General features: G+C 39.8%; 1 protein-coding gene across 3 annotated transcripts in view; it reads left to right on the top strand.

Moving 5' to 3' along the window:
• Nucleotides 1-691: 691 nt before the first annotated feature.
• The window catches only part of PLD5 (phospholipase D family member 5), a 167,996-nt gene continuing 141,191 nt past the window's right edge, over nt 692-27,496 (top strand). For 2 of the 3 annotated variants that reach the window (XM_088161320.1, XM_088161319.1), the window contains exon 1: nt 693-1,285. In XM_088161320.1, the coding sequence (XP_088017446.1) occupies nt 1,100-1,285 (186 nt within the window). In that variant the 5' untranslated portion in view covers nt 693-1,099. Of the gene's footprint in view, nt 1,286-27,496 lie in introns of all 3 variants that reach the window. The other variant, XM_014878057.2, reaches the window with a different exon arrangement.

Raw genomic sequence — 27,496 nt, 5'->3', positions numbered from 1 at the left:
ACCACAGAAGCGATTTGATTTCTGAGGTCTGCTGGTGGCTGAGCCTCTGCGGCGGCGGGGACTTCCAGGCGGGACTCGGACCTGGACCGGAGCCGAGCCGGTGCTTTCGCCTCCTGGTCAGCCGAGGTGCGCTCCACGCTGCCGGGTGAAGGGCCGGCAGCTCGCTCTGGTTCCGCCCGAGAGCGCCGGGAGCCCCTGCCCGGGGAGGGAGGGGGCGCGGTGACGGCGGGTGCTGCGGGAGAGGCGGGCGCGGTGGCCCCGGGGCCGCAGCCCCGCATCCCCCGGCGGCCGCGGCGGGGCCGGGCGGGGCGAGGGGCACAGCCCAGCCCGGGACGGACTGGGATGCGCTGGGCAGGGCAGCCGGCGGCGGCCCCGGGAGCCTCCGCCGTGGCGAGATCGGACAAAGGCTTCCAGGAGAGGGAGTGGCAAGCGGCCGCCCAGCCCTCGGCGGGCTGCGGGCGGGTCGGTGCCGCCGGGACGGGGGGAGAACAGAGGAGACAACTTCCCCAGGGGCACGGGGGACCCCAGCAGGGCGGAGGCGGCTGCTGTCGAGAGCAAGGGGCTCTCCCGTGCCACTGGCCGCTCCCCCGAAGGTGGCTGCGGGGAGGGGAGGCGGGGGAGGAGCCGGGCTCATCCCCGGGCGGGCGGCGGCCCCTCCACTGCGCCAACCTGCAGGCGGGCTGGAGGCGGCAGCCCCGCCCGGCCTCGGCTGCCGGGGCCGCGCCGCCTCTGCCTCCGTCCCGGGCAGAGCCGCAGGCGGCCGCTGCCCGCTGCGTCGGTGCCGGACTGCAGCTTGCTGGCGGCCAGGGCAACAAGCAGCGGCATCTTGGAGCGTCTTCTTTCCCGAGTGCCCCTTCATCTTTCCCAGCCCGCTCCTCTCTCCTACCTGCAGCCTTTCTTTCTTCCTCCACTCCTTCTACCTTTTTTCTGCTTGTCGCCCCCTTCTCTTACCATTTTCTGGTTCTAAGGGTTTTTTTTAATTTCCTTCTCTTTCTTCTTCCTCCATCCTGTTCCCTTTTGGACCATCTTCATTTAGTGCCTCTTAATTTCTTGATTTCTTCCGATTTTTTTCCCTTGGACTTTGCCTTGTCATGTCAAGATGGAAGTCAGGCATGACTGGCTCTCCTCATCCCCCCATGAAGGCTTCGAGCAGATGAGGCTGAAGAGCAGACCCAGGGAGCCTTCCCCAAGCCTCACCAGAGTAGGTGCGAACTTCTACAGCACTGTCAAGCAGCAGGACTACAGTGCCAGTGTCTGGCTGAGGAGGAAAGACAAACTGGAGCACGTAAGCCAGCTTCTTTTTCCCCCCCCACTTTTTAATTTTCTTTTTTGTTTCTTTTTTTTTTTTTTTTTTTTCCATTTCTAGACCTGTGTCTAGGTACTCTGTTAGGCTGTCTGCCATCTGCCAGCTGGGACTTCAGAAGAAAAGTGTTGCTCCAATAGTTGGGCTTGGCATTTCCCAAATGATAGAGAGAGGAGCTGTTAAGAAGTCCCATAGTGGTCAGATCTGAGGTAAATGGGACGTCAGTACTGTTCCAAACTACATGAAGTCTCCTTCTAACTGGAAATATTTTTTAACGTTCTTGTCTGATTCCTTCTTCTGCTCCAGCAAATTCAGGACTGATGTGGGAGGAGAAAGATTGGGATGGTGCAGATGGAGGTTAGAACATTTATCTCGTGGTGATTATAATGTAGTTCTAGAATAGCTTAAAGAAAATAACTGGTGGTTGGTGTTTTGTTTGTTTGTTTGTTTTTTTTAATTTTAGATGTGATTTTCATTCTTCCCCTGCCCCATCTTTTTCTTCTCCATGCATGGGACTTCGAACATACTCTACCTATGTGGGGTAGAGATTTCCTTCAAGACTTTTCTTGCTGCAGCAGTAGTACATGACTTAACTGTGTTTGAGACCACAATAGGACTGATACTGTGGATAGCTCTAGTGAATATTTAATGAGAATTTGACGTGCTTCAAAGTGTTCCTGTCTCAGATGATGTTTGAAAGCATTTTTCATGTTACTTGTAACAGCAAGGAAATGGGTTGCAATGACCTGCGTGCTGTGTAAGTTTCCTGAATAGCTTATTAGGTGAAACCCATTGTTAGAGTGTACAGTACAATCAAGACAGAAAAGTAGCTGCATTTACAGGGATGCAGAAGAATGTAGATAGGCTTGCATAATGCAACAGTCTGTTATTCTTTACATTAGTGAGTAATTTGCAATCACAGTCACATTGACTTCAAGAGGCACAGAAAAAAAAATATTTCTTATGGTACAGCCACCTGAAGTCTCTTTGAATAGAAATGGTCTGATTAGAAGGATAAATTGCCTTTATTACGTGAAAATCCTAGATGGATTAGTAGAGTCTTTTAAAGATGAAACCTGAAAGAAGGTCCTTTACCAAGTAGATCATGGACTGTAATCCCTCCCCCCTAACCTACAGAGTATTTTATCCCTCAGTGAAATCTTAAACTTGAGTTGTTTATACTTCCGGGGAAATGACAAGAACTGATCATCTGTTGGAAAGATCACATTTCAAATGTTGAGGAAGGTATTGAATTCTGTCTGCCTTTTAACGCAATTTTGTGATTCTTCACACTGACAACAAAGCTTCACAGTAGTAAGCTTGTAAGTGGAGTATTCTCCCACTGTCAATCAAGAATAAAGGTCAGTGCCTTATCTCACTACAGCTAAAACACTGAAAGCACAGAAATCAGAGCTGTGGCTTTTGTAACAGATTTTGCTACATGTTGATATCTGTGATCAAATGAATAATTATTAATTGTGGGGGGGATTAATCTGTCAGTAGTTTGCTATCTGGTAGCTGAGTGGTCTGATACCTGTATATTAAACCTTATCACAATATTATCAGGAAGAAAGAAAATAGGCATTAACTTGTTTGAAGATTGAAAGTGCAAAACGTTTATTTTGTGTGTGGTTTTGTTGCTGGGATATTTTTTAGTTGTTCTTGGGGGTTATTTTTATTAACTCAATATTTTGTCACAATAGTAATCTTCAATATCCCTGCTGCATTTGTGTGAAGAGATTTCTCTGTAATCTGTAATTCATGTTCTTCTGGGGGTTTCCCTCTAATTTGATCCAGTTATTTTTATTCCAACAGCCTACTTGAGCAGTGCAAAGAGAAAAAAAATCGGAGCATTGATATCCCTTGCATGCCATAAAGTATTTATTTAATTTACATTTATTGTGACTACCCTGCAGTATACTGATATGCTAATAGTAGATACATGAAAATACTTGGTTTTATGGTTTAAGGCAACTGTATTACTCATGAGTGTTGTAACAGACAGGCTATTTTATGAATATAAGTAAAATGTGTGTTTATTTATAAATTCTATTTTGCTCATACAGTTTTAGAGTAAGGTTCTTATTTTTTGTTTTCAGATGAATCTTTGAGGGGTTTGAGTGTTCTCTTCCTAAAGAAGTTATTTCCTACACTCCACTCTTCCACTCCAAAAGACAAATCACTTACTTTGAGATGCATCATTTTGAATGGGATAGTCATTGACATATGATAGCTTATGGCCAATATTGCATAATGAAGATATTCACGTTCTCAGTCTAATCCACTTCACGAAGTTTGCATAACATTTCATTATAGCTCCCTCTGAGATAATCATGTTACTTGATACTTGCAAAAAAAGTCAAAATACAAGGAGTGAGCATTCATGGAGGCACTGAATTTAAAAGTATGTCATCACAGACTTGATGCTGCACAATGGCAGGTTAGGCAGAAGAGGGGTACATCGTGAATGCAAGTGAAGATACACATGAACAGATTTTGAAGTTCCATATGTACTCTTTCAGCACTGTGGAGGGGGTTGGGTTTTGCTTCATTGAAATGATTTCTTAAATTGATTTCAGTTGTAACAGGGATGAAATTGGGCCGCCATATTTTGTTCATTACTTACAGTAAGACCTTGTAGGCACAGTAGGTATTTTATATTGACTTTTGTTCAAGTGAATAGCCTAACTTGTGTGCAACACTTACTAATCCACATATAGTTTGATGTGTTAAAAATCATCTTCTGAAGCCAATTTGTATCAAATTTTTATGTAAAAAGATTCTTAAATAGAGAAACAGTTTGTTTCTAGATTTCAAAACTGTAACAAAGTTGTGGGTTTTGGTTTTGTGGTTTTTGGTTTGTTTGTGTTTGTTTTAGGCTTTTTCTTATACAGATGTCAATTTGAGGACAGTGGTAAAGAGGTTCAAAATTGAACTGCTTTATCTCTTCTGAAAGCACAGAACAAGTTCCTATGTGCAAATATGATCGAGTTGCTTTAAAATTGATGAATATTTAATTATTGACTGACCGTAGAGAAAGTAAAAATCTGGAACATCCTGCTGGTGTCTTGTTAATGAATTGTTCTTCAAATGGATCTTTATATAGTGTGGCTCATTGGCGAGCTGTTCTTGTATGGTTTTCTCTTTCCAAGTAGCAGCAACACAGCTTGTACTATAAAATATTTGAATACAACCCACCCCTGTTCTATTGTGAACTTAGATGCTGTATTTAAGATTAAATGAATTTGCTGAAACATGTTTGAAGGCCCAGTGAGGGGTTTTTGCTGAAGTGAGGCCTCAGTGTACACGCATGCTGTTCCCAGTGTGCTGAAGAGCCATACTGTTACTGGAGGAATTTACAAGAGATGTGAAGAACTCCAACATTGTAGATGTGACCACAGTGATGTTGCAAAACTTTGCCAGAAATCCTTGCAGAGCTGAAATTATTCCGATTCTATTTATTTGCTTCAGCTAGTTCCTTGTGCCTCTTTGTGAAATTGTTTGCCTGGTATTGGAAGTGTAGGAGAGAAAACAGATGTGTGAAATTCTCTTAAATTCTTCTTTGCATAGTGTTTTTTTTGTTTGTTTGTTTCTTTCTTTCTCTTTGTCTGGTGTTGCCTTTGAACGTGAATTCATTAAGAGAGAAAGGAGCAGGTAGAGATTGGGAAAGAGTAGCTAACCTGGTAGGCTTTAGCTGATAGGAGTTACTCGGTCTTTAATTTGCAGCAGCAGCTCTCCGTCATGTCTCTGCATCCCATAATAATGACAGATATTGAATAGCTGCTTTCCTGGTACCTCAGCAAAGAATTCTAGAGAACTTTAATAAAAGCTTCAAAAGTGAACACATTTCTTTCTAAGCTACACGAAACATGCTTCAAACATATATTTGTCTTTGACAAATACAGGTATTCTTTCTCAAGGATGTAGTGGTAGTCTTTCTCAAATAACTCCTAAATGTAATGATTTGCTTAATTATGTTAAAAAAATTTAAAAATTCTCTTTTAAGAAACTGGCTCAAAATTAACTTTTGGGGAGACTTGACATCAGGACAGTGTTTTTTCCTGGCAACCCTCAGTCTGTTATTTTTTGAAGAATCATAATTAGGAGAAGTTATTGGCAATTATTGCATCAGTTTTTGTTGAGGGTTTTTTTGTTTGTTTGTTTGTTTTGTTTTTTTTTTTTAACTGAAGTTCTGATCAGCAGCAAGGGCAGTGTTGGGATTTTCAGATTCTAAGTGTTCTTGCTGTTACTCGACCAGTTGATGTTGCTCAGCACACTGCTATGTCTTTGGCAGCATTGTTACCCAGGGAGAAAAGTGGCCATGAGGTACAGGGATAGCAGTGTCACTTGGCAGCAGAGGCAGATATCTAATATGCAACTGTTAGGCTTAAGACAGTTTACAATGGTGCCTGACAAGCATGGCCAGAATATTTCTCAGAGCTGCACAATCAAATAATAAATAAAATATAGTTTTAATTCACCTGTCATAATACCTTTAAAAAGTTGAAATTCCAAATCCAGTTTTGCTAGTTCATTTTTATTACTTTAAACCAAAGTCTGTTAGGCAGCTTTTTTTTTCCTCTTTTATGATACTGGAAATTCTTAACAAAAGCATTGTTGGACAGTTTCCAAGCACATTTCTTCTCTTGCATTAAAATCAACGCTAATGTTAAAAGTCAGAAGACAGATTTGTAATCTTCAGAAGGACGCATAGCTATAACATAGACATAGAAGGATGTGCATAGCTATAAACTACACACAGAAGGTGGACATAGCTTGATGTAAAGCATGTAACAGGAGTCAAGCCAAATCACTTGCTGGACAATGGAAATGGCTTCAGTTTAAGGAAGAATAATGCAAGGATATAAATCAGAATTCAAAAAACATTCCCATATTCCTAAAACAGCCCCAGTCTTTAAATGAATGCAGGCACATCTTCTTTTGAGGTAAATGATTTCATATAATCACAGACTATCCTGATTTGGAAGGGACTTACAGGAATCATTTACAAGTCCAACTCCTGGTCCTGCACAGGATACCCCAAGGATCACACCATATGCCTGAGAGCATTGTCTAAATGCTTATTGAATGCTGTCAGGCTGGTGCTGTGACCACTTCCCTGGAGAGCCTTTTCCAGTGCCCAAACACCCTCTGGGTGAAGAACCTTTTTCTAATATCCAACCTAAACTTCCCCTAACACATCTTCATGCCATTCCCTCAGGTCCTGTCACTGGTCAGCAGAGATAACAGCTTGCTCCTCCACTTCTTCTCATGAGGAAGTTGTAGATGGTTATGGGGTCTCCCCTCAGTCTTCTCCAGGCTGAACAAGCCAAGTGACTTCAGCCAGTTCTTTTGTGGCTTCCCCTCCAGGCCTTTCACCATCTCTGTTGCCCTTCTTTGGAGTCACTTTGACAGCTTTATATCTTTCTTGTATTGTGGCACCAGAACTGCACACAGGACTCGAGGTCAGGCCAGGGTAGAGCAGGACAATTCCCTCTCTTGCCTGACCAGCAATGCTGTGCTTGGTGCACTGTTGTCAGAGTCTTTTGCACTAGGCAGGTATAAATAATTTCTCATCTGGAATAATGTCAGGTACCAAGAAGAGTGGCAGGTGCCATGTAGGAAGGTACATAGATGGGGACAATTCAGAGAGTTCTAGAGAGTTACTTTCCAATATTTGAAGCTTTTTGATGGTGTGGTTGCAGATTATCATTCTATGTGTCTGCCTGGTCCTGGAGACAGATAACTATATTTAGGTTTCATCACTAAAATCAAGGGAACAAACTCAATTAAGTTAGAGGGATTTTGGCTTTTTCTCAGCGGGAGGCTGGTATGTGGATTGCCTGCCTGGAGCAGTGATACTTTGCGTGAGTTGTGATTCTTGCTAAAGTAGTAGCATGCAGTTTGCTTCACTGCTGACAGACTGTGTGTGGAGGGGAACTCTTATATCAAAATGCTGATTTCCTTGCAGGTGTCTTTCTCTAGTAATGCTTTGTAGACAAACATAATTAGAGAAAATAATTGTTCAGAAAAGTGGAAAAAGGGGACCAGAATAATTGAACAGTGTTGGGAAAATACTGAATAACATTTCAGAGCAAAAAAATATGTTTTCTTTTGAAAGCAGTATGGGGAATTTCAAATCCTGAGTAATTTATTACTCTAGTTACCACTTGCAAAAGTAATTTTGTATTGCAAAGCAGTGAAAATATAGTTTGTTTTTCTCTTTTTAATTGTAGTGGGTTAACCTTGTTTTTCTGCCAGCTGCCCACCAAGCCACTCTCTCTCTCCCCCTCCTCAACAGGACAGGGGGAGAACATGAGATAAAACATCTTTTAGCTTGAGATAAAGATGAAAAGATCACCAGTTACTGTCACAGGCAAAACAAACTCAACTGGGGGAAAATTAATTTCATCTCTTTCCAATTAAATACAGGATAGTATAGTGAGAAAAAAAGAACAAAACTAAAATCAGCTTCTCACCTCCCCCCATTTTCCAGGCTCAGCTTCAGTCCTTTGTTACTGAATCTTCAACCTCCTACCCCCTGGCATGGGGTATTGGGAAGTGGGGACTGCAGTCAGTTCATAATGCTTTGTCACTCTTTCTTCTTCACAGTTCCCTGCTGTGGTGTGGGGTCCCTTCCACGGGATATAGTCCCTGTCAAACTATTCCAGTGTGGGTCCCACACAAGCTGTAGCTCTTCATAAACTGTACCAGCATGGGTCCTCTCCATGGGGTGCTCTGCCTGCTCCTTTGTGGGCTCCCCAAGGGCTACAGCTTCCTTCAGAGCACATCCACCTGCTCTGTCGGGGGCTGCAGTGTGGATACCTGCTCTGGCTGCTCTGGTGTGGTCCTCCATGAGCTGCTTGGGGGACAACCTGCTCTCTTTGTGGTCAGCAGCAGAGTCTCTGCTCCAGTACCTGGAACGCCTCCTTGCTCTTCTCCTTCACTGACCTTGATGTCTGCAAGGCTGTTTCTCTCACATTTTTCTTGCTCCTCTCCCATAGCTTCTGGGCAGCAGTTTTTTTTCCCTCATATGTGTTATCAACAGAGGCACCAAGCAGTCCTATTAATGGGTCCAGCTTTGGCAAAGAGCAGGTTTGTCATGGAGCCAGCTGGAACTCGCAGTGTCCAGCATGGGGCAGCTGCTGGTCTCACAGAGGCCACCCCTGCAGTGGTTCCTCACCTCCCAAAACTTAGCCATGTAAACCAAATGAGCTAATCCTAGGAGCAGCTCTTCTTTCTCTGGTGTATGAGAAAATAATTCAACGTTACATTAATCTAACACATCAGTTCTGATGATTTCAACATCAATCACTTTCAAAGTCCAAATCTCTGAAGCTAAATTTAAAATATTTGAGATGCATATTCACTGGAACAAGCTTAATTTATAGTGTCTGACTTTATGTTGTTGCACAGGAATGCAAAATAACTTAAAGTTTCAAAGTTGCTCTAAAAATGAACTTATATATGCATGTATAAATTAATTTATAATTTAATTCATCCCATTCAAGACTTCTAAGAAATGAAGTTTTCTAGTTTCTGAAAAAAAAAGACATATATCTTAGTCTACATTTCTTCCAGATGTTAACTTCAGTGTAGGTATAGGAAAAGTGCTTTTCACTGCCTTGCTTTTCCTAATGCTACCAGCATTAAGGAAAATCCAAATTAGTTTTTTGCTACTGTCATCCTTTATTTTAAGAGCGTTTACCATCCTTGTTTAAGCATTTTGAAAAAGGAGCTGCAGAAACTTGCAACTTAATCTCCTTGTCTGTTACACAACCAAATACTCTGCAGTCTTCAGTGATTTGGTCTTGTAGCTGACCACTGACTGTAACGCACTTAAGGGTACTAGGAGTATTTAAAACACTAGGGAAATTATGCTTCATGAATATCTCCTCACAAATGCTATCAGTTCACTGTCTGTAGATAATGCCAGAAGAAGCTAGCTGCTATGGCTGGTTGTATGTTTAACTTAGGCCTTCTTCCATTCCATAAACAGGAATGCTAAAATATTGAAGGTAAAATAACTTTACCACACTATCAAAAGCAACTGGCCTGCTCATGCCAATGATTAATAAACCCTGCTTTATTGCCGTTCATGAGGGAAATCATATACTCTTCATTGTTCCTTAAAAAGAAAGTCCTGTGCTCCCAATAAACTCCCTAGATCTTTCTCCCCTGATGGAATGTTTTCTTGAGGCACAAGAGATGGGTTTCTAACAGCCCACCTCTTGCTTTGCTTTTTTTGTAACATTATTTCAGGTCTGATTTCCATGCTTTTTTATAGTTTCATTACTGAGAGGAAAAAAGAGGTACCCTGCTAGTGTCTTACATGGTCCATATATCCATATACACCAAATAGCTCCTCTGTTGTATTTCAGAGTCTGAAAGGAGGTTTTTTAAAATGAAATTTGGATGCAATTTTTAAAATTTTTGCACTCCTGGATGACAGCCAGTAGAGTGACAAAGTGCAACATTCATTTTCCCATGCAGTGACACTTCTCTAATGTCTGTAAGATTGTGTAGTCTGAGTGGACAATCAAGTTGTTTTCAGCTTGCCCTTCACAGTTTCTGGGAACAAAAGTAGATTACTTCAGGATATATCTCTGTTAGGCAGTAAGTGTGTGCTGGCATCTTTATTCCCTAAACAACCAAATCCAGGACAGTGCTGTTCCTTGCCTGAGACCTGCCTGCATGCCCGTGTGGCCGTGATGAGCTGGGTGTGTACCGAGGTGCTCCCTTGCCTGCTGGGGATGCAGTTGATCCATTCCTTGAGAAATGAGGCACTGATAGACTCCCTGGTCGTTTGTGTTTCAAGGGAAGGCAATTAACCCACTGTCCCCTCAAGTGACAAACCCTGGGCTTCTGTGCCTGAGTGGGCACATACTCAGCTAAAGAAATGGGTGCAAGAGTTGGGAGAACCTCAGAAATTCAGGAGGGAGAAGAGAGGAAATGAATGATACATTGGTGCCTGTTAAGTGAATTGAATTAATCAGAAAATATTTTTTCTTAGATTGGAAACTTATTCCTAGGGGGTTTTTTGAGTGCTTATCCATCAAAACTTAGTCTAATTTTTTTTTATTAATAGGATTTGCTCTTCAGAATTCTTAAACTTGTATAAAGGCTTTCCAAATAAAGCATAGGATTTGAGTATTTTTATAGGGATTTGTCTTCTTTTGTTTTGATCAATGCCTTGTGAATTTGACTGTGTAGATAGCATCTAGCCCTGGACAAAGAAATATCAGAGTGGTATTTTTAGTAATACTACTTTGGCTTGCTCTGTGAAGATGAAGAAAATTTTTTTCTCACTTTTGCACAACCTGTAAAATCCTCTATGTGCAGTATCTGTAGGTGAATAGAGTGCATTTTATTAATTTCTCATCTTAAAACCAAGATTTTGAGAGAACTTAGTAATTTTCATTTCAGGCTGCATGATGCCAACACAATCAGCAGCTTGTTTTGTAACTGATAAAGTTGTTGCAGCTCATAAATACCAGTCATTCTATTTTTATTTTTGTTGCTATTCATGTATCTCTATTTACGGTTGTAATTAAATGTTTAATGGAATAAAAAAAGCTCATGTATTTGAGAATTGCTGCTAATAAAACAAATAGTGATTTAGATAATTCCTGGCATTCTGATACATTAAATAGGCTGGATTTCCCCAGGGCATTTTTAACTGTTTGGAGCAGAACCAAATGTGGAGCAGTGATGAGGTAGTGATAGTGAGCAGCTTAAAATTCTTGATCCTGTTGTTACTGCAGGAGTTGTACTCTTGGTTTCCTAAAGGCCAGTAGATGCTGTACAAAGCCTGCCATAATGAGCAGATTCGTATTTGTTTTGAAACACAAGAATGTGTTAAAGTTAATAAGGTCTTCAGCACTTCCAGCCACGGGAAACATGCCTTACTCTGCTTTTCATGCTACAGAAATTCTGCTGCTGCTGCCCATTAAGTTTCATGACTGATCGTCTCTAAGCAGGGGATTTTTTAAAATAAGAGAATGTGCTTTATGGCTGTACAAACTTAAGGCATTACCTCAGCTGAGGCTATTTGCTTCTGAGAATGGTGTTTACAGTGACACTATTTCCTAAATGCAGCTAGTGCACTTGTGTTTGATCTTGTTCCAAAACCATGATCCATTGACTTTACTACTATGGATTCAAGTTGCATATGAGCTCCTTGAGAGAAGACTGTAAAGACTGTGCATCAGCTCAGCTGTCATGGATTTGGTGCTAGAAACCAAGTTCAGTATCTCATGGTAAGCAGTTGGAGGAAAAATCTGCCTTGGAATCCTTACCTTCTCTTGAGCTTTAAGTCTCTGGATCATCAGGCTGGTTGCCATATAAAATATTTGAGAACACTTTGCTGTTAGCACAGGGCTATCAGAAGAACAGAAGGCATCCTCATATAACAGAGGGGATGTAATAAAATGTAGTATCTATGTGAATATGAAAAAATTATATAGATCCAGTTGTTCACCATTTAAGCCCACCTTAAGGTGTTTCAGAAGGGAGAATATACAAGGAAGTCAGATGGGTGCAGGGTGCATTTGAAACTGCAATTACATGCCAAGAGTAATGAATGGATATCTTAAGAAAACTCAGCAAAACAAAGCTACTTGTGAAATTATTTCTTTGTTCCTCATTAGAATACTTCTGTACTTCTTTAGAAAGTGCTGATCATGCTAAAAATCAAATCAAGCCTAAACTGCTATATAATTTCAGATTAATGATGGCAGGTATTAATGTTTTGTGCTGATTTAAGTGCAAATGTGCACCTGCTTCAGTGGTAATAATTGGGAGAAAAAAGACAAATAGCGAAAACATGAAAATGCCTTGTTGCCTCTTGTGAAAAACTTATTAGATGAGCAAATAAAAGAATGTCCATTGGATTGACTGGTGGCTACAATAAAGATGGGGACTCATGTCAGGTTCTGCAATTTCACTGTAGCTGTTTGTTCGAAAGGATCCATGAGCATCTAGAAAGGAGTGTATTTCTGGAACATTAAAAAGAAACACAAGTGATTAAGGGTCTTCTAGAAATTCTTGTGGGTTTCTGGCAGCTGCTGACAGAAGTTGGCCTGTTTAGTCTCTTCCTGGGCAGTGATAAAATAGCTAGCATAGAAAAGGTTGGGAAGATGAGTGAAATGGAATAAGTTAGAGCTAATGCTCTGTCAGTTTGCTCTAGGGCTGGAACAGCTCTAACAGCCTTTGCACTACAGCAGGGGGGAATTTCTGTCTTCCAAAACAGAAGTTGATGTGCATTTGTAACCCCGTGCTGCTCATTTGGTATTACCTTATGGAATGAAGTGTTTCAAAGGTTTCAAGACAATGGGTTGGCAGAGAACACACAGTTTTCTTTCTTCCCCTGAGTCAGAACATTGTCTTGGGCCTGTAGCTGTGTGTTTAGTCCTCTAAGCTCTAATACTGAAGGCAGCTTTCTATTTACTTTTGTGATCTTGGATGCTTATGGAAAAGTAGTTTCCCTGAGTTTTCAACAGGATCCGTGGTGCTAAATTCGGGTAGGAGAGTGATACTCTTCACATCATTTAGATGTGGCTCCAGTCATGGTTTGGGATGTTTGCTAAACTGTACAAGGTCTCTGTGTATCTTTTCACAGAAAACCATCCGACTTTTGCTATTGACTAGTTAAGGAGTTGTTCAGAGTCACGCATGCAGTCCTGTGCCAAAGTGCTGCTTAAAACAAAATGGAATGAAGTATATTCATTTCTGCCTTTCTATTGGTGCTGTGCTTTTTAGATGCTTGAGAAGATGAATCTTTTGCATAATTCCTGTTACATCAATAAAGACTACATAACTCCCTTGGTTAGTGCAGCAGATGGGATGGTTCAGAGAAAAGATGACTTGAAAATGAATTACTTAAAACAAGCAGACAAAAAAATCACTGGTGAATGAAAGACAAACAATTTTAAAATTATTTGCAATTTTAAACTATTTTTGATTGACTTGTTTGTAGAATGTGAGCCAAATCTATGATGCTGAAGACTGATTGGTGCTTATTTGGGATGTTGTGAGCTTCAAAATACATCAATACACCAAGTGCTGTTTTCAGGCTTTTGCAGTGTAAACGATTTATTGTTTGAATAACAATTCCTTTGGGTCTAGCATGAAACAAAACCCTTAAGTGTTTTAGAAAACGTTATTCTTTTGAACAGTGCAATTTCCTTTGCCAGTGTGAGCTGTTGTCTCGGCAGACTTCTTTCAATTCCTCATTGGGCCTGTGGCCGGCAGCTAACCCCTTCCGTGTTACTTTATCCCATTTTCTGCAATATTGTTCTCTCTGAGCCTTTTTGTCATGGCTTAGCTGTATCAAACTCCTGCTGTGGAAAGTTGGAATGTGCCACACTGTATTCTCTGGCTCTGTGTATGTGGTCTTAATGCACATCACCCTAAATCAATTTGTTTCTGCAACCATCTGACAGCTGAAACCTTATCGTCTGCTGGAAATTTCAATTTTTAAAAAATACTTTTTTTTCAGTTGGTGCACTTTGTTTCTCTAGTGTGTGTCTGTGCTAGGGCTGTTCCAGGCATTCTGTTTGGCTTTAAATAACTGTTGCTCATATCCATTTTTTACAAGTCACTGTATTACACAACTGTTTATCTTTTTACTTCTCCAAGATTGGGTTTGGTTTACCTACCCAAGGCCCTTGGGATTTTTTTTTGTTGTTTTAGGTTTTTTTTGTTTTGTTTTGTTTTGTTTTGGTTGGTTGTTTTTTTTTTTTTTTTTTTTTTTTTTGGTTTTTTTGTTTGTTTTGTTTTATTTTTAATTTTTTTCCCTGTTCATATCAATATGAATATCAATATTTATATAATAATATTTCCGATTCATATCAACCCAATTTTTTCATGATGCTTATTTTTAAATTATTTTTCTTTATTCCCTGTCCTTACCCTTTTGCTCTCTCTGCTCAAATTCCTCTGACAAATCCACAGCCTTGTTTTGGTATTGCATGCCGTGGTCTGTGATGCACCTTGTGTGAAACACCCAGGGAAAATACGGTGAGCAAAATGTATGTAGGATTTGCAAGAATGCACTTCTTCTTACAAAGTTTATACATTATTTTTGTTCTGGCAGGGCAACATTTTTGGAAGTTCTTAAGTGATTTAAACTCATAAATCCCAAATATGCACTTCTGAAAACCCAGAAGTGGCAAGGAAGATGGAAGTTCCTGAGTTGTGAGTGTGAGTTGGCTGACAGCCTTGCAAGTGTGGACTATAGATCTGGTAATATAAAATGCAATAATTACATGAAGAGCAATGAAACTTTTCACCACCAATGTGACTGTCATGTCAGCCAACAGCATGTTCTTTCAGAATCTCTTTCCTTTCAATTAAATAAGGCCTCTGAATTTTTTTCTGTGCAGAGATGTACAAGCAACTGTACCATTGTGTCTTGAAAGGGATGAAAAAATTGTTCCTTTTTCTTATGGAATCTGCTTGTCAAGTGATTGCACGTTTATTTCTGTTTTCCAGGAGTAGAAAACTGAGAGTGCACATTTTCAAGTTAGCTTGTGCAGGTAGTAAATAGGATTTTCTCTGATCAAGTGAGAAATTTGTGGCAGATTTAGAAATGTCTGTTTATTATAGAAGTACCATGGTATAGTAATACCTTCTGATTTACAGGCTACAGTACGTAAAACACTCATAAAGTACTTGAAATTTTTATTTGTTTCAGCTCTCAGGACACCACTGTATATTGTAGTTTTGTTGTTTTGGGATTTTTTAAAATACATTGCTCAAATAAGGAGGGGTGAGGGGTATGATATTTTTGAAAGGCTGTAAGAGCCCTTCGTGTTTGGACTAATCCAGTTGTTGTATTTGAGCTGATGCTTTCTGTGATTTCTTTTTTGCTAAAAATCTCTCCCTAGCAGCTATTTGCATTTTGGGTTTTTTAAATGTATGTTTCTCCAGTATTTGCAAGATTAAAAATATTTGATAAGAACCATTTTTTAAAATGAAATAAAGGTAACATTCATTTTCTGGAAAAAAGGTAATGTAATTATGTCAGGTCTCTGGTTTACAGCCTTACATAAAACATGGCTTTCTTTAATGGTTATTATTAAAGTGTTTTCTTTTAACAGAGGGGGGATAGGTATACTTTAAGTACAGGGTTACTCATTCATGTTCAAATAGAAAGAAAACAAACAAACATCTTTAAAGATATGTTTGGCCTCATACAGAGTATGCTTTCTAGGTCTCGGTTTTTTTCAGAGTAGGAACCTGGATGGATGGCTATGGCAGGCTGTTGAAATACACAATGATATTTGAGGACAGATTACTCCAATTACTTGTTTGTTCCATGTCAATATCAACATTAGCCATTAAGCAGTTTCTTTTCATAAAGTGAAATTTGACTTACTCTAATTCAAAGCATGAAATGGAAAATATTTCCCAAACTGGCAGGACTAGGTTATTTCTTCTGTAGACTTACTTCTGACTTTTGAGGTGGGGCTATGAAGTGCTTGGGAGTTTTTGAATTTACAAGATGTGTCCTCACTGCCTTGCAGAACTTGGGGCTAAGAGCAAATTAAAGCATATAATTGTGTTCTGACAGGTGGAAGCTTAAATGCTATCATAGTACATTTTAGCATTTTTCTAGGTCTCCTTCTTAGGCTTATTTATCTGAACAAGGGCTTTTGTTTGGCTTCAGGGTGAAGGACAGTCTAGGTCCTAGTTTTGAAAGGCAATATTAATATGAACAATTCTTAATAACAGCTGCTTCAGAGAGCAGTAAGTTCAGATTTCTTGTCTTCTAGCATACTGATGTAGCTATTGTTTCCTTTCAGGAAAGGTGAAACTTTGAGGCATGTGTTATTAGACTTTTTTGATTAAACTTGCATTGCAAGTACAAATTCATAATATTACTTACCAGTCACTTCATTTCCCACATAAGGTGCTTCTTATCTGTCTCCTTTGAGGAGTGCACTTATTAAAACATAGGCACACAGGACACACACGCTCCAATAACTTTATAGTATTTATTAGCATTTGCATACTCTGTGTGGCCATAGCTTCACACAGCTAGGAGAGCTTATGTGTAAATATTTGCAGAAACAGTGCAAGATGTTACTGGACACCACTGATAAGTCTGTCTCCATTGTCTTTACATCTGCTTCCCTTCAGACATTTTTACATAGAGATGAATTCCCTTAACTGACTTCTTCATGGCCTTTGCTTGACTCTCCCCAGTAGCCCCGTATTTCTGTTGTACATGGAGCCCAGGACTGGACACAGCACTGCAGCTGTGGTCTCACCAGGGCTGAGTAGAGGGGGAAAGATCCCCTCTCTTGACTTGCCAGCTCCTTCTGATGTAGCCCAGGATGCTGCTGGTCCTGTTTGCCACAAGGGCATCTCGGTGTCTGTCAGCGTCCCCAGGGCCTCTTCTGCAGAGCTGCGTTCCAGCTGACTGCTCCCAGCATGTATTGACACATGAATTGCCGCGGTTGTCCCTCTTCAGGGACCGCAGGAATTTGCGGTTCCTTTTGTTGAACTTCTTGAGGTTCCTCCAGGCTGTCCATGTCCCTCTGGATGGCAGCACAACCCTCAGGTGTATCAGCCACTCCTCCCAGTTCTTTATCATCTGCAGTCTTGCTGAGGGCACACTCTGCCCCATTATCCACCACCACAGTCTGGGCCTGACCTTTCAGCCAGTTTTCAGTCCTCACTGTCTGCTCATCCAGCCCATATTTCATCAGATTCCCTATGAGCATCTTGCAGGAGACTGAAACACAAAGTACCAAACCTTATTGTGGAACAGATCTGTAAAATGGAAACAAATTACCAGCTCATTTCATTTTTCTCAAGTCATTGGAGCAATTTAAACCAACAGGTGGTCTTTGAGAGATAGCTATGAAAATATTTAGTTACATTTCTCTGTAATTTCATAAAATACATTTTTTTCATTAAATTGTAAGCCACATATGCAAACAGTGTGGCACAAAAACCTATTAAGCTGTTGCACTGATAAAAGATCACTTTAAAAAATACATGTAGTAGGTGTATTTTCTGTGGATATAAAGGCTGCTTTGCTGGGAAATGGAAAAGAAGGAAAATGGCATAATAAAATAATGTATATACTTTCTGTCAACTTTTACAATTGTCTGTGTTTTATACATGGATGGCTGGAAGCATGCCCATGAAATATGTTTGTCTTTTAAGTAAATCATATAAAACAAGACTGAAAGAAAGATTAGGAATCACATAGTCCATGCTTTATGCCTCTGGAATGAATTAGCTATAAGTGTAATACTGAATGATGAACGAAATTATATTTTATCATCAGTGTAAAGACTTAATCATCAGGTTAAAGACTTAAAATAGTGGTTTCTTGTAAAAAAGAAAATATAGAACTTAGTATTCTTGCATTCTTTCCAGAATTATGACTAACATACCTAATCTTTTTCATAACAGTTCATATAAAAATGGTGCTATTTTGTTCTTTGCTTACAAAATTACCAAGTCCCTGTGGGTTATAATACATTTATTGTTACTTTTTATGATTAGTTTTACTGTTTTATCTTGAAATAAGCTAAAGATTTTCAGTTCAAAGACACTGCTGCCTCTTGCACGTAAATGTAGCCTGCAGTATAATTGTATTAGGATTTTGAAATAAAGCAGGTGTGCAAATTGTTTCTCAGGAAATAAAGTAAGCTCATTCTTATTGTTAATGTGTTTTTCTCTTACCTTGTCTCATATTCCAATCTGCTTTTGCCTGTTTATTTCTCTAGGACATAATCCAAAGCCATTGAAAACTCTTCTAATTGCAGCAAACTTGAGATCAAGGCCTTAAAATTCTCAATTTTAAACTCTGTGGGAAGAAATGTTGGTGGCTTATATAGTGCTGATTACTGTGGAGCCCTTGTCTTAAGGGCTTCAGGCTGTTTCATTTTTAAGATTGTATTCAGCACAGATACTGACTTGGTCTTTAGATTGTCATAGTTTGAAATAAAGTCCTTTTCTTTGTAAGTGTGTTGTATTACAGTTAGGAGTTGGGGCTTTGGAAATGGTGTGGTTTTTGCTTTTGTTTGTTTGTTTTCTATTTGAATATGAATGAATAACCTTGTACTTGAAGTGTACCTTCTCCTCCTATTAAAAGGAAACACTTTAATAATAATAGAAGGCCATGTTTTACATGTGGCTGTAAACCAGAGACCTGCCAAAATTACCTTTTTTTCAGAAAATGAATGTTACCTTTATTTCATTTTAAAAAATAGTGCAAGTAGGGCATATAGTTTAAAGAACTTTTACACTTCTGTGAGTCTGTATGCTAAAGCAAGGAAGTACTAGTTTGTAATTTTAAAAATTAAAGTTAAAAAAGATAACAAGGTTACCTGTCCTGCCTGCCTAACACCTAGCTTGAGCTCTTCAGGTGATTTATAACCTGTTTGCACTCTGCACTATTTGCCATCTGGAGTCCCAGTGTTTCCAGTTCCTATAGGTTTGGAGTACTGCAATGTAGGCAGTCATGGTGCAGTAGGTGAGGGACAGTATAAATCAGGCAGTATTCGAAGAACCTTTGTGGTTGCTGCACTACTATTCTTCAGCAAGATAATTCTGTTTATTCGATTTTTCAGCAAATCTGAGTCATTGGGTCATTTTTTTAGTAAGATGGGATTTGAAAAAGCAGCTTGGTAAAAATATATTGTTATCAATCAGCAATTGTAGTTTCTGTCTAAGTAAAAAAAGGTAGAGATTAGGTAAAAATGCATGAGTACAGTAATTCAAAGAATGCTTGACTGTCTTGGGTTACAGACTTCAATAAGTATGCTTTGCTTACAAAGTGTATCAGACAACACCTATTTTATGTTCATTCTTCTCAAACTTCTATTACAGAAAGGGTGGTTTTTCACTTTTGTTGTTGGGATTTTTTCATTGAAAAGTAGTGATTTGTTTTATACCTCTCTGCAGGCACATACACCAGTTAAAACAAAAACCAAAAAACATTCCCATCTTATTTGATAATGCCATCAGAGTACTTCAGGTTAAAGGCTTTCTTATTCTTCCCTGTATTCTGAGGCTACAATTTCACTCTTTTTTAAATGCCTGTTAAAGATATCTGTGCAGTAACACGGAGTTTGATGGTCTTTTACATTGCTACAGATTTGTCCTTGTTGTGGTAGATGTCCAAAGGATAATGTTACAGATAAAGGCAGGAAGGTATGAAAACCATGCCTTTATTTTGGATAGAAGGAGAATCTGAACCATTTCAGATGATTCACTTTATCTTCACAGTAAGAAAAGCCCCTTGGCTTGGGAGACTGTAATAGCCACTTTATATAATATTTAGTATGTGTTCAGTGGTTGGAAAATGTGAAGGCTACCATTGAAACATCTGCCTATTCTGATGAAATTGTTTTCTGTTTTTTATCCAACTGCAAAAGTTGTTTTGGTTCAAACTGAGTGGTAAATCTGCATTTAAGAGTGGTAAATTTGCATTTAACTCTACAAATTTGAAGATATGTAGGCATCTTTCATCAATTTTGCAGTTCTAGTAGCAGTGAAGATGGAGAGACTTGGCTCTGGCGTTATCTTTGGAATACATTCAGAGATTTGGACTGGCTTCACAGGCCATAGTGACAAAGTTGGACAGGTTCCATGCTCACTATATGACACAATCATAATTTATGAATGTATGTATCCTAATCTCACACAGAAATTAAATAGTGTGAAAGCATGTAGAGAAAGTTGGAGGTCACCTTTATATTTTTAACAGCACACTGTATAATGTGGATTAGCATTCTGTACCGAGATTAGGGCCTTTTATGCAGTATGCTGTGCAAATGCAGTAAGAGGCCTTGTCATGAAAGCTGAGGAGGTGAAATAAAGGCAGAGAATGGCAATTTGTCTCAGTTTGTTGGGTTTGGATTTAAATTAGCTCTCTAACTCCTAGATTAGTGTCCTAGCCACTCTATTTCACTTTTGTGCCAGTTTTCATCTGGTCCTGGCACTTGCAGATTTTTGTCTACAATCACAAATAGTGCAGAAGCAATGTAAAATTCTAATTAAGGTACACCCATCATTTAGCTAAAAATCAATTCTTCAGGAAAGCAAAGTAGGGTTTGCATTTGCATAGCATAGCTTACAATTTCAGTTCATGGGATTGAAGCTCTGCTCCTTGGATTGGGGAGGATATGGTTTCGTTGTTTTCCACAGAAATATATTCAGTTTTCTTCTTAAATCAGGACTGAGTTAGCTGCAGATTCTCCTGTGTTCAGAGGGCTCACAGTTTTGAAAGAAGCCTGCTGAAAAGTGGGCAGAAGAGATTGCCAATGGGAGTATGTCCAAGTATAACTTTCTTTTCTGAGAGACTGGTTTTCATGAAATAATGAACTTCCTTGTTTTGAGAGAAAGAGACAGAATGTAAAACAGGTGTCAACAATTCCCTTCAGATTATAAGAGATCAGAATAGAATCCAAATGTAGTTAGTTCAATTGTAAAGACAAAGCAAAGAAAAAATTCCAATATTTAGATCTGTGGAAAGAGATTTGTAACTCAGATTAGTCTGATCTGTGGTTTTTAATAGTTCCTGTAAAATATGTGGACATGCTGTGGCTTTTTCTCCAATTAGTGGTCAAATTATTTATAGCAGATTCAAAGGCTGATACTGTCTTAAGGAAATTTATATCTACAGGAAGCTTTATTTTGTTGGCTACAGAAAATTACATGTAATTCTTGTAAATAATGAAAATTATTACATTTCCCTCTCTCTCCCACCCAAAAAAGATTTATCAGGATAGGAAGTATTATATGTATCTTACAGAGGGTTTTAATGGATTTAAAAATTAAGTCTGAGTGCTGTTTTCTCTGAAGCTTATCCAGTAGAGGCAGAAAAGACAGCATTAAACAAATGTGATGTGGAGAGCACTGCTGGACGCTTCTTTAGTATGCTGTTAAATTTAGTAGTCATAGTTTTTGCACGGCATCAGGGCAGAATCTTCCAATACTTGATCTGTTTTTAACTTCTAATAAAGTTTCTGGTTTTTGAAGTCTTTGTGGGACTTATTTTACACACAATGGAAAATTGTTTGTTTTTCCCAGCTCCAGTCAGAAACTTTTGATATCTGGCAAAAAGAAGCATTCAATGTGGCTGCTGTATGTTTGCTATGTAAAATTTAGACAATAATTCTTCATTTATGTTCCGGTACGATTTTCCTTTCCCCACCTTTTGAAATACAGTAATTCTTAACAGCAGTATTAAACAGCCTCTTCAGGAATGCACTAGATGTGTTAGTCAGTAGTGGAAAACAGTAGTGCTATGCTTTAGTTGTAAAATTTCAGAGAGATTAGTTGGGCTTTGCAGAGTTTTGTGCATTGCCTGGGAAAGCATGTTATTATTGTTTTGCAGGTAGGCAAATAGTATCAAGGCTTCTTTAATGTGTGTGTGTGTGTGAGTATTGGTTTTGTCTTCTGAAGAGACATTTGCGAAAAGAAGAAAGGGAGAGATGAAGACATCATTCTGCAACATGTGGCATTCTCTCTGTATATTTCTCAGTTCTTAGTCTTTCAAAGGTTGTTTTTGTTTTCCTGGCAGGTCACTCTTGATCTCACCAACACTGTATTTTTCAGTTGTGTAAACAATTGGAACATAGCAACAAGTGAAACACAGCAGAAACTACTGAGACTGTATATGCGCTATGGCAGCAAAGAATTTGGCCAGGAAGAATACCTAGGCCCTAATTACCTCTGGATGCCTTAAAATCATTAGACGATTAAGCTATTAATGAACTTAAGCCATGCCTTTGGTTCAGCTTGACCGGTAATAAGTTCATTAAGTTACTCATCACCTGACATTAAATTTCAGCTACACTGCTAAAATGTGGGTATTAATTTAAATTACTATAAATGCATATTACTTCTTTCTTCCTCTGCCAGTGCAGTATAATGTGCTTGCACCAGGCACAGTATATTCTTGTTTTGTCTCATGCTTCATTGCAAAATGTTTTTTACATTGCTACAACCACTATTCCACTGTCCAGTCACTTCCTGCTAGCCTGAAAACCACGGCCTTGCAAGCAGTGATCACTTTTCATCTGGAAGATTGTCCAGAGAACTCAAGCAGCCTTGATTTTTGGCTTTGGGTTTTTGCTACCTTAATTGATCACTTTTCTTTATCACTTTTCTTTCCTAACTGTAGCCCTAATGTCATCTTACCAGCTGACTGCAGGGAACCACTAGAAACATTTCATTTGAGAAGTAAGCAATGCTTTGGCGACAAAGAACAAGGCTGAGAATGTTCATGTATGAAGTTACATCTGATTTAATAACTGATTTCTCCATAGAGTCTTTTGAATTAACAACAACTCCATCCATGGTGGTTTCAGGCAGGTTGCAGCATTCTCTCTTTTGTTAAAACCTGTATAACATGAAGCTGTCCATATTATCCAGATTTCTCTCTTTTTCTGGTTGCCTCTCCTGACAGTCAACTTTCTTGCAAAATAGTTGTACTGTGTCCAGCTGAGATATAGTTGTTTTTTTTTCACAGTACTGTGTGGTACTGTATTTTGGATACATGGCTAAAACAGTGTTGATAATGCACTAATTGGCTATTGCTCAAGAGTGCTTGCACAGCACAAAAGTCTTTGTTTCTCTGTCTCCCCTCAAATTCAGTACAAAAGTAAGTGGGGAAGAGGTTGGGATGGGATACAGCTACAGCTGCTTACTTGGCAATAGAAACTGGGGGTAGAAGAAGGAGGGTGTGGGGGTGTGTGAGTGTTTTCCATGGTGGTTGTTCCTTGAAGGATATCCACACTGTGGGAAGTAGTGAGTGACTTCAAGTCTCTTGTTGCTTTGGGGGGTGGTGTGTCCCCTCTTTCCCTCTCTTGTTAAGCTGTCTTTATTTCATCCACAAGTTTCCTTGCTTTGTTCTTCCTTTTGTCTTCTGTGTGCCACTGAGGGGGGAGAAGTGAGTGAGCAGTGATATGGGTGTTGATCTTCTGACCAGGGTCTTCCCCTCAGAATAGTTTATGTAAGCATAAACCATTTGCAGACCTGTGGTTGGAGCTGTGTTGCTCCCCAGGCACCTGTTTCGTGTGCCTGTTAGGTCAAGAGTATCTGTGTAAAAGCAGATTGTCTCTCTCATTTGTGTGTGTTGGTACTTTGAAGCTCTTGGCCATTGGACTGGCAGCTCTGTGCATCAGTCTCCAGACTGAGATAACCTTTCTCAGGAACTCTTTTGTTTTAAAAACATAGATTTACAGAGTTTATTGTAAGACTCTTGACTTCACATTTTCATTGGTCAGAATCTCTCACTGCTCAGAACATGGAATAATCCATCTTGTGATCCTATGTGAAATGGAAAGGTTTTAAGATTGTTCAAATGAGTGAAAGATTTGGTTTGTTGATCTTGCTGTATTTGGACTTAAGTAGTTTAGGGTAAAGCTGTAAATATACTGTTCCTCTGTCTTTTAAGCCAGCAGTCCATCCCTTAAATCAGTCTTTCTCCTTTTTGCATCATGGATAATGTTTTCGTTAAAGAATTTAGTTCAAAAGCTTGTGCAGAGTTTTTAGAATCTTTTCAAAGACCTTGCCACTAAAATCAGCTCTTCCCTATTCTTTCTTGTATTCTTAGCACAAGTGGGCCAGATTGTCATCCACTGCTGTGATCAGTTTTTCAAATTATCTGTCATTTCCAGAGACTGTTTTTGTTCAGCTGTGTGACCACTTGCTATGTCTTTTCACAAAATGCAATCAGGTAACGGGATATTGAGCTTGCATATGTCTTTCAGCACTGTGCAGGTCCATTTTTTGCTCAGCCTGTGCTGGAGATGCATATTGTGTACACCTACACTTCTCAAGTTTTCACAAATCCGTAGCAGTCATTTGCCTGCTTGATTTCTTGCTCATGACTCTTCATTTGGAAGTGGTTTTAAATCAGCATCACCTGTTTCGTAGTGTCTGGGACCTCAGCAGCTGCTGGTGCTGTTCAGATACTTTACATTTCTTTCTTAAGATTGGTCCCTTCCCGGAGAGCCACTTGTGCAGACTCACGTGTTGCTTTTCAAAGTAGGTTTTACCTGTCACTGAGCTTTTTACACTGGAATAGTTTGGCACTCTCCTGGCCCTGTTACTTGGGATTTGCCACCATGTCTGACAGGTATGGTGTCATGCAGGAATATGAGCCTTAGACATCCAGTGTCTTTCTGAGCGTTTTCTTGTGCATAGGAATTTGCAATAGTACTCTGCTGTGCCTCCCATTTCATCTGGAGTTTTCCAGAGCTGCCCATCTCTAGCATGTGTGCCAGGCATTTGCTTTCTCAGGACTGTTTTGGGGAGGTGTCATGGTCAAGGAAGTCCAACAGATATAGGTAATCTTTATCTATAGGTTACACAAAGCCCTGAAGATCTCCTTGGGGGCTGCTCCGTTTTCTCCACTTCATATTTGACTGTTTTCAACTTCGTGGTAGCACCTTTTCTCTTTCTGCCATTTCGTTCCTCTTCTACAAAGTTTGAGACTGGCATTAGAGTCTGCAATACAGAGTATTGCAGCAGAATGAAATGTCTTTTATGATCCAGTAAAATCATATTAAGTGTAATTTCACATGGAAACAAAAGGTAATTACATCAATTACACAGCTAATGTTGTTACATAGGAGGCCAAACGCTAATTGGCTATTTTTAGTGTCTGCGTTACGTAGGCTCTTTCCATAAAAACAGCGAGTGTTGTGCCCATTCTCGCTGCGCTGATGGAGTTAAATTATCTCAGGTGTGTGCCGCAGGTACCGCCGCGGCTCCGCGCCCGCCGCCCGCGGTGCTGCACCGCCCCCCGGTGGCCGCTCCTGTGCTTCCCGCCTGGAATTCGGGCTCCTTCGGCCTTGGGAGTTCGTAAGGGAAAGGCTGTCCCGGCAGCCACATTGCTCAGTGACCGAAACGAATTGTTTGCTGACTTAGATTGTACTCTCGGTAATTAAAGGCTGTGTCCGATCCTCACTAATAATGAAAAAAGGGTAATTTTTTAGTTTCCTTCCGCCTAAAATAATAGGATCATGCTCTTTGTACTTGGCTTTTTTGTAGAAACGTCTCTTGAGCTACTTTGTGATGGAAGAATTGCTGCAAACTTGCAAAATAGTGATAGCTGATTAGTGCTCAAAGTAAACTTCTTTAAATGGGACTCCTTCAACATCTGCTTTTGGCTTTAGAATATGATTACAGTGTGTGCTAATTTCAGTGGTTAGATCAAGAAATGCTGTGCTGCTCTGGGTAGTTTGGCTGCAGCCTGCAGAGAAGCAGTGGCGTTGCCTCTGTTGGCACTGATGACAGAAGGTGGAGGCTGCCCACTCTCTTAGGACAGCTCTGCTTCTCGCTCTGTGCTCCTCTCCCCCAGCCATCTCCCTGGAGTGCTGAAGTGGCTCTTATAGCCCACCTGGCTGCTCCAGGTGGAGGAGTGGTGAGAGACCGAGTTTCTGTGCAGAGAGAGGGTCTGTTAACTCTGTTTTCCTTTATGAGGTTTTTGAGGGCAGGGATTCATGTGAATATGACAGAAAGAGATGAATTCAATTCTCTTTTGAAGCTGATACCTGTCTGTGCTGTTTAGGCAATACTCAGGCTCAAATCTATGTGTAACTTGAGCTGGGGTGGTCCAGTGTGACCCCCTCAGAGCAGTGGCAGAAACAGAGAATGTAGTTAATAGTTTCTCAGCCCTTGGAGATTTTCTTGGCCACTGAATTACTGTAAAAGTAGAAAGCCTTGTTCCAGGCAGCTGGACTCTGGGAGGCAGCACTCATATGTTTTTTCAGCTGCATCTGATAGATAAGAAGGCTTTCTATTTCTCTCTCTCTCTTCAATCTTTTTTTTTCTTTTATACAAAAATGCAGTGGAATTTCTTTTGCAGCTGTTCTTACCTTTAACTCATTTAACTCACACTTTCAGCTCCTTGAAAATAAAGGGGAAAATATTTAATTGAAGCATGTAAGCAATGTTTGTGCTTGTTGGCAATGACAGCCCATCATCCTCTGTATTGATACTGGCCATTTAAATGTACCTGCTCCAGTTATGATCTGTAAACTATCACATCAATTTGGGGCTGGTAATATTAAACATCCAGGGCCATGTCTCAGTCTTTGGTTACTGCTTGAGCAGAGTTTTAATTGGTAAGGAGCCCCTTCTATTCTGTAGATGCTGTACAAATTTCCTAAGACCTGAATGTATTTATGATGATTTGGAATTACATTCCTACTGTGCGAGGTCCAAATCTCTACAAGCCGAATCTTGCATAAAAGTTTTCTTTCCTGCAAGGCCAATAGAACATCTTAATTTTCTTTCTGCTTCAGAACTTTATTTGAAGTATTTGAGGCTGTGCTTTTATAAGTCCTCCTGAAGAACAAGATTTTACCACTGGAAAGTTTCAGTGATATTAATATACAAATTGTGAGTGAGTGAGTGATTTCAGGATGTAGCTTCTATCTGAGATTTTGGTAAAGCTTCTTGCAAGGTGAAATACTGCTGTGTTTGTGGAAGAGTAACAGACTAGGTGGGGATATCAGTCTTTGATTTTTGATGGTGTTGGTTGGTTTTTGTGCTAGATATTTATTTGTACATCCAGCAAGTCTTGAAGATGGACCAGACTGAGAAACTGTGATGTTCTGGCCCTGTCTGCACCCTACCCCTCCTCTGCCAGGTCTCTTTTTCCATCTTTCTGCTTTCTCTCTCCTTCTTTCCTGCAACTTATTTTTTCCCAACAAATCCTGTTGCTTTTCCATGTTGCTAATGAAACTGATGAACAATGAAGAGCTGATACTGGCACTTACAGTTATGTCATTTGGTTTTGGAGTTCCTGTTCTAGTTAGATTTTTGAAGGAATGGAGAAATTTTTTGTTAAATTGACTTCTTTAGCCAATAGGGTTACAGCATTTTATCAGTTTACACTCAGAGTGCACTTTGGACACATCTCTTCACAGCAGAAAATAAATCAAAGTCTTCTATTGATAAATTTCATGCTTTGTCTAGGTGTCTTTGAGGTTTTGTATCTGTTTTAATTTGCTGACTTTTAGAATTCCTGCGGACATATTCTGTGATGCAAATAATATTGTGTGTTTTTGTCTTATTACTTATCAAGCTGTGGTTTATTTTTATCTATTACAACAAATTGTTCATAAATACTTTCATTATTTTTTGCAACTTATGGGGAGAGAAGGTGCTTCATAACTCTAGGGACACTTTGGACAGACTTCCGGAGTG

Source organism: Sturnus vulgaris, chromosome 3 (assembly GCF_052056855.1).
Source record: "Sturnus vulgaris isolate bStuVul1 chromosome 3, bStuVul1.hap1, whole genome shotgun sequence".
Lineage (NCBI taxonomy): Eukaryota > Metazoa > Chordata > Aves > Passeriformes > Sturnidae > Sturnus > Sturnus vulgaris.
This window is presented reverse-complemented; position numbering and strand designations above follow the sequence as displayed.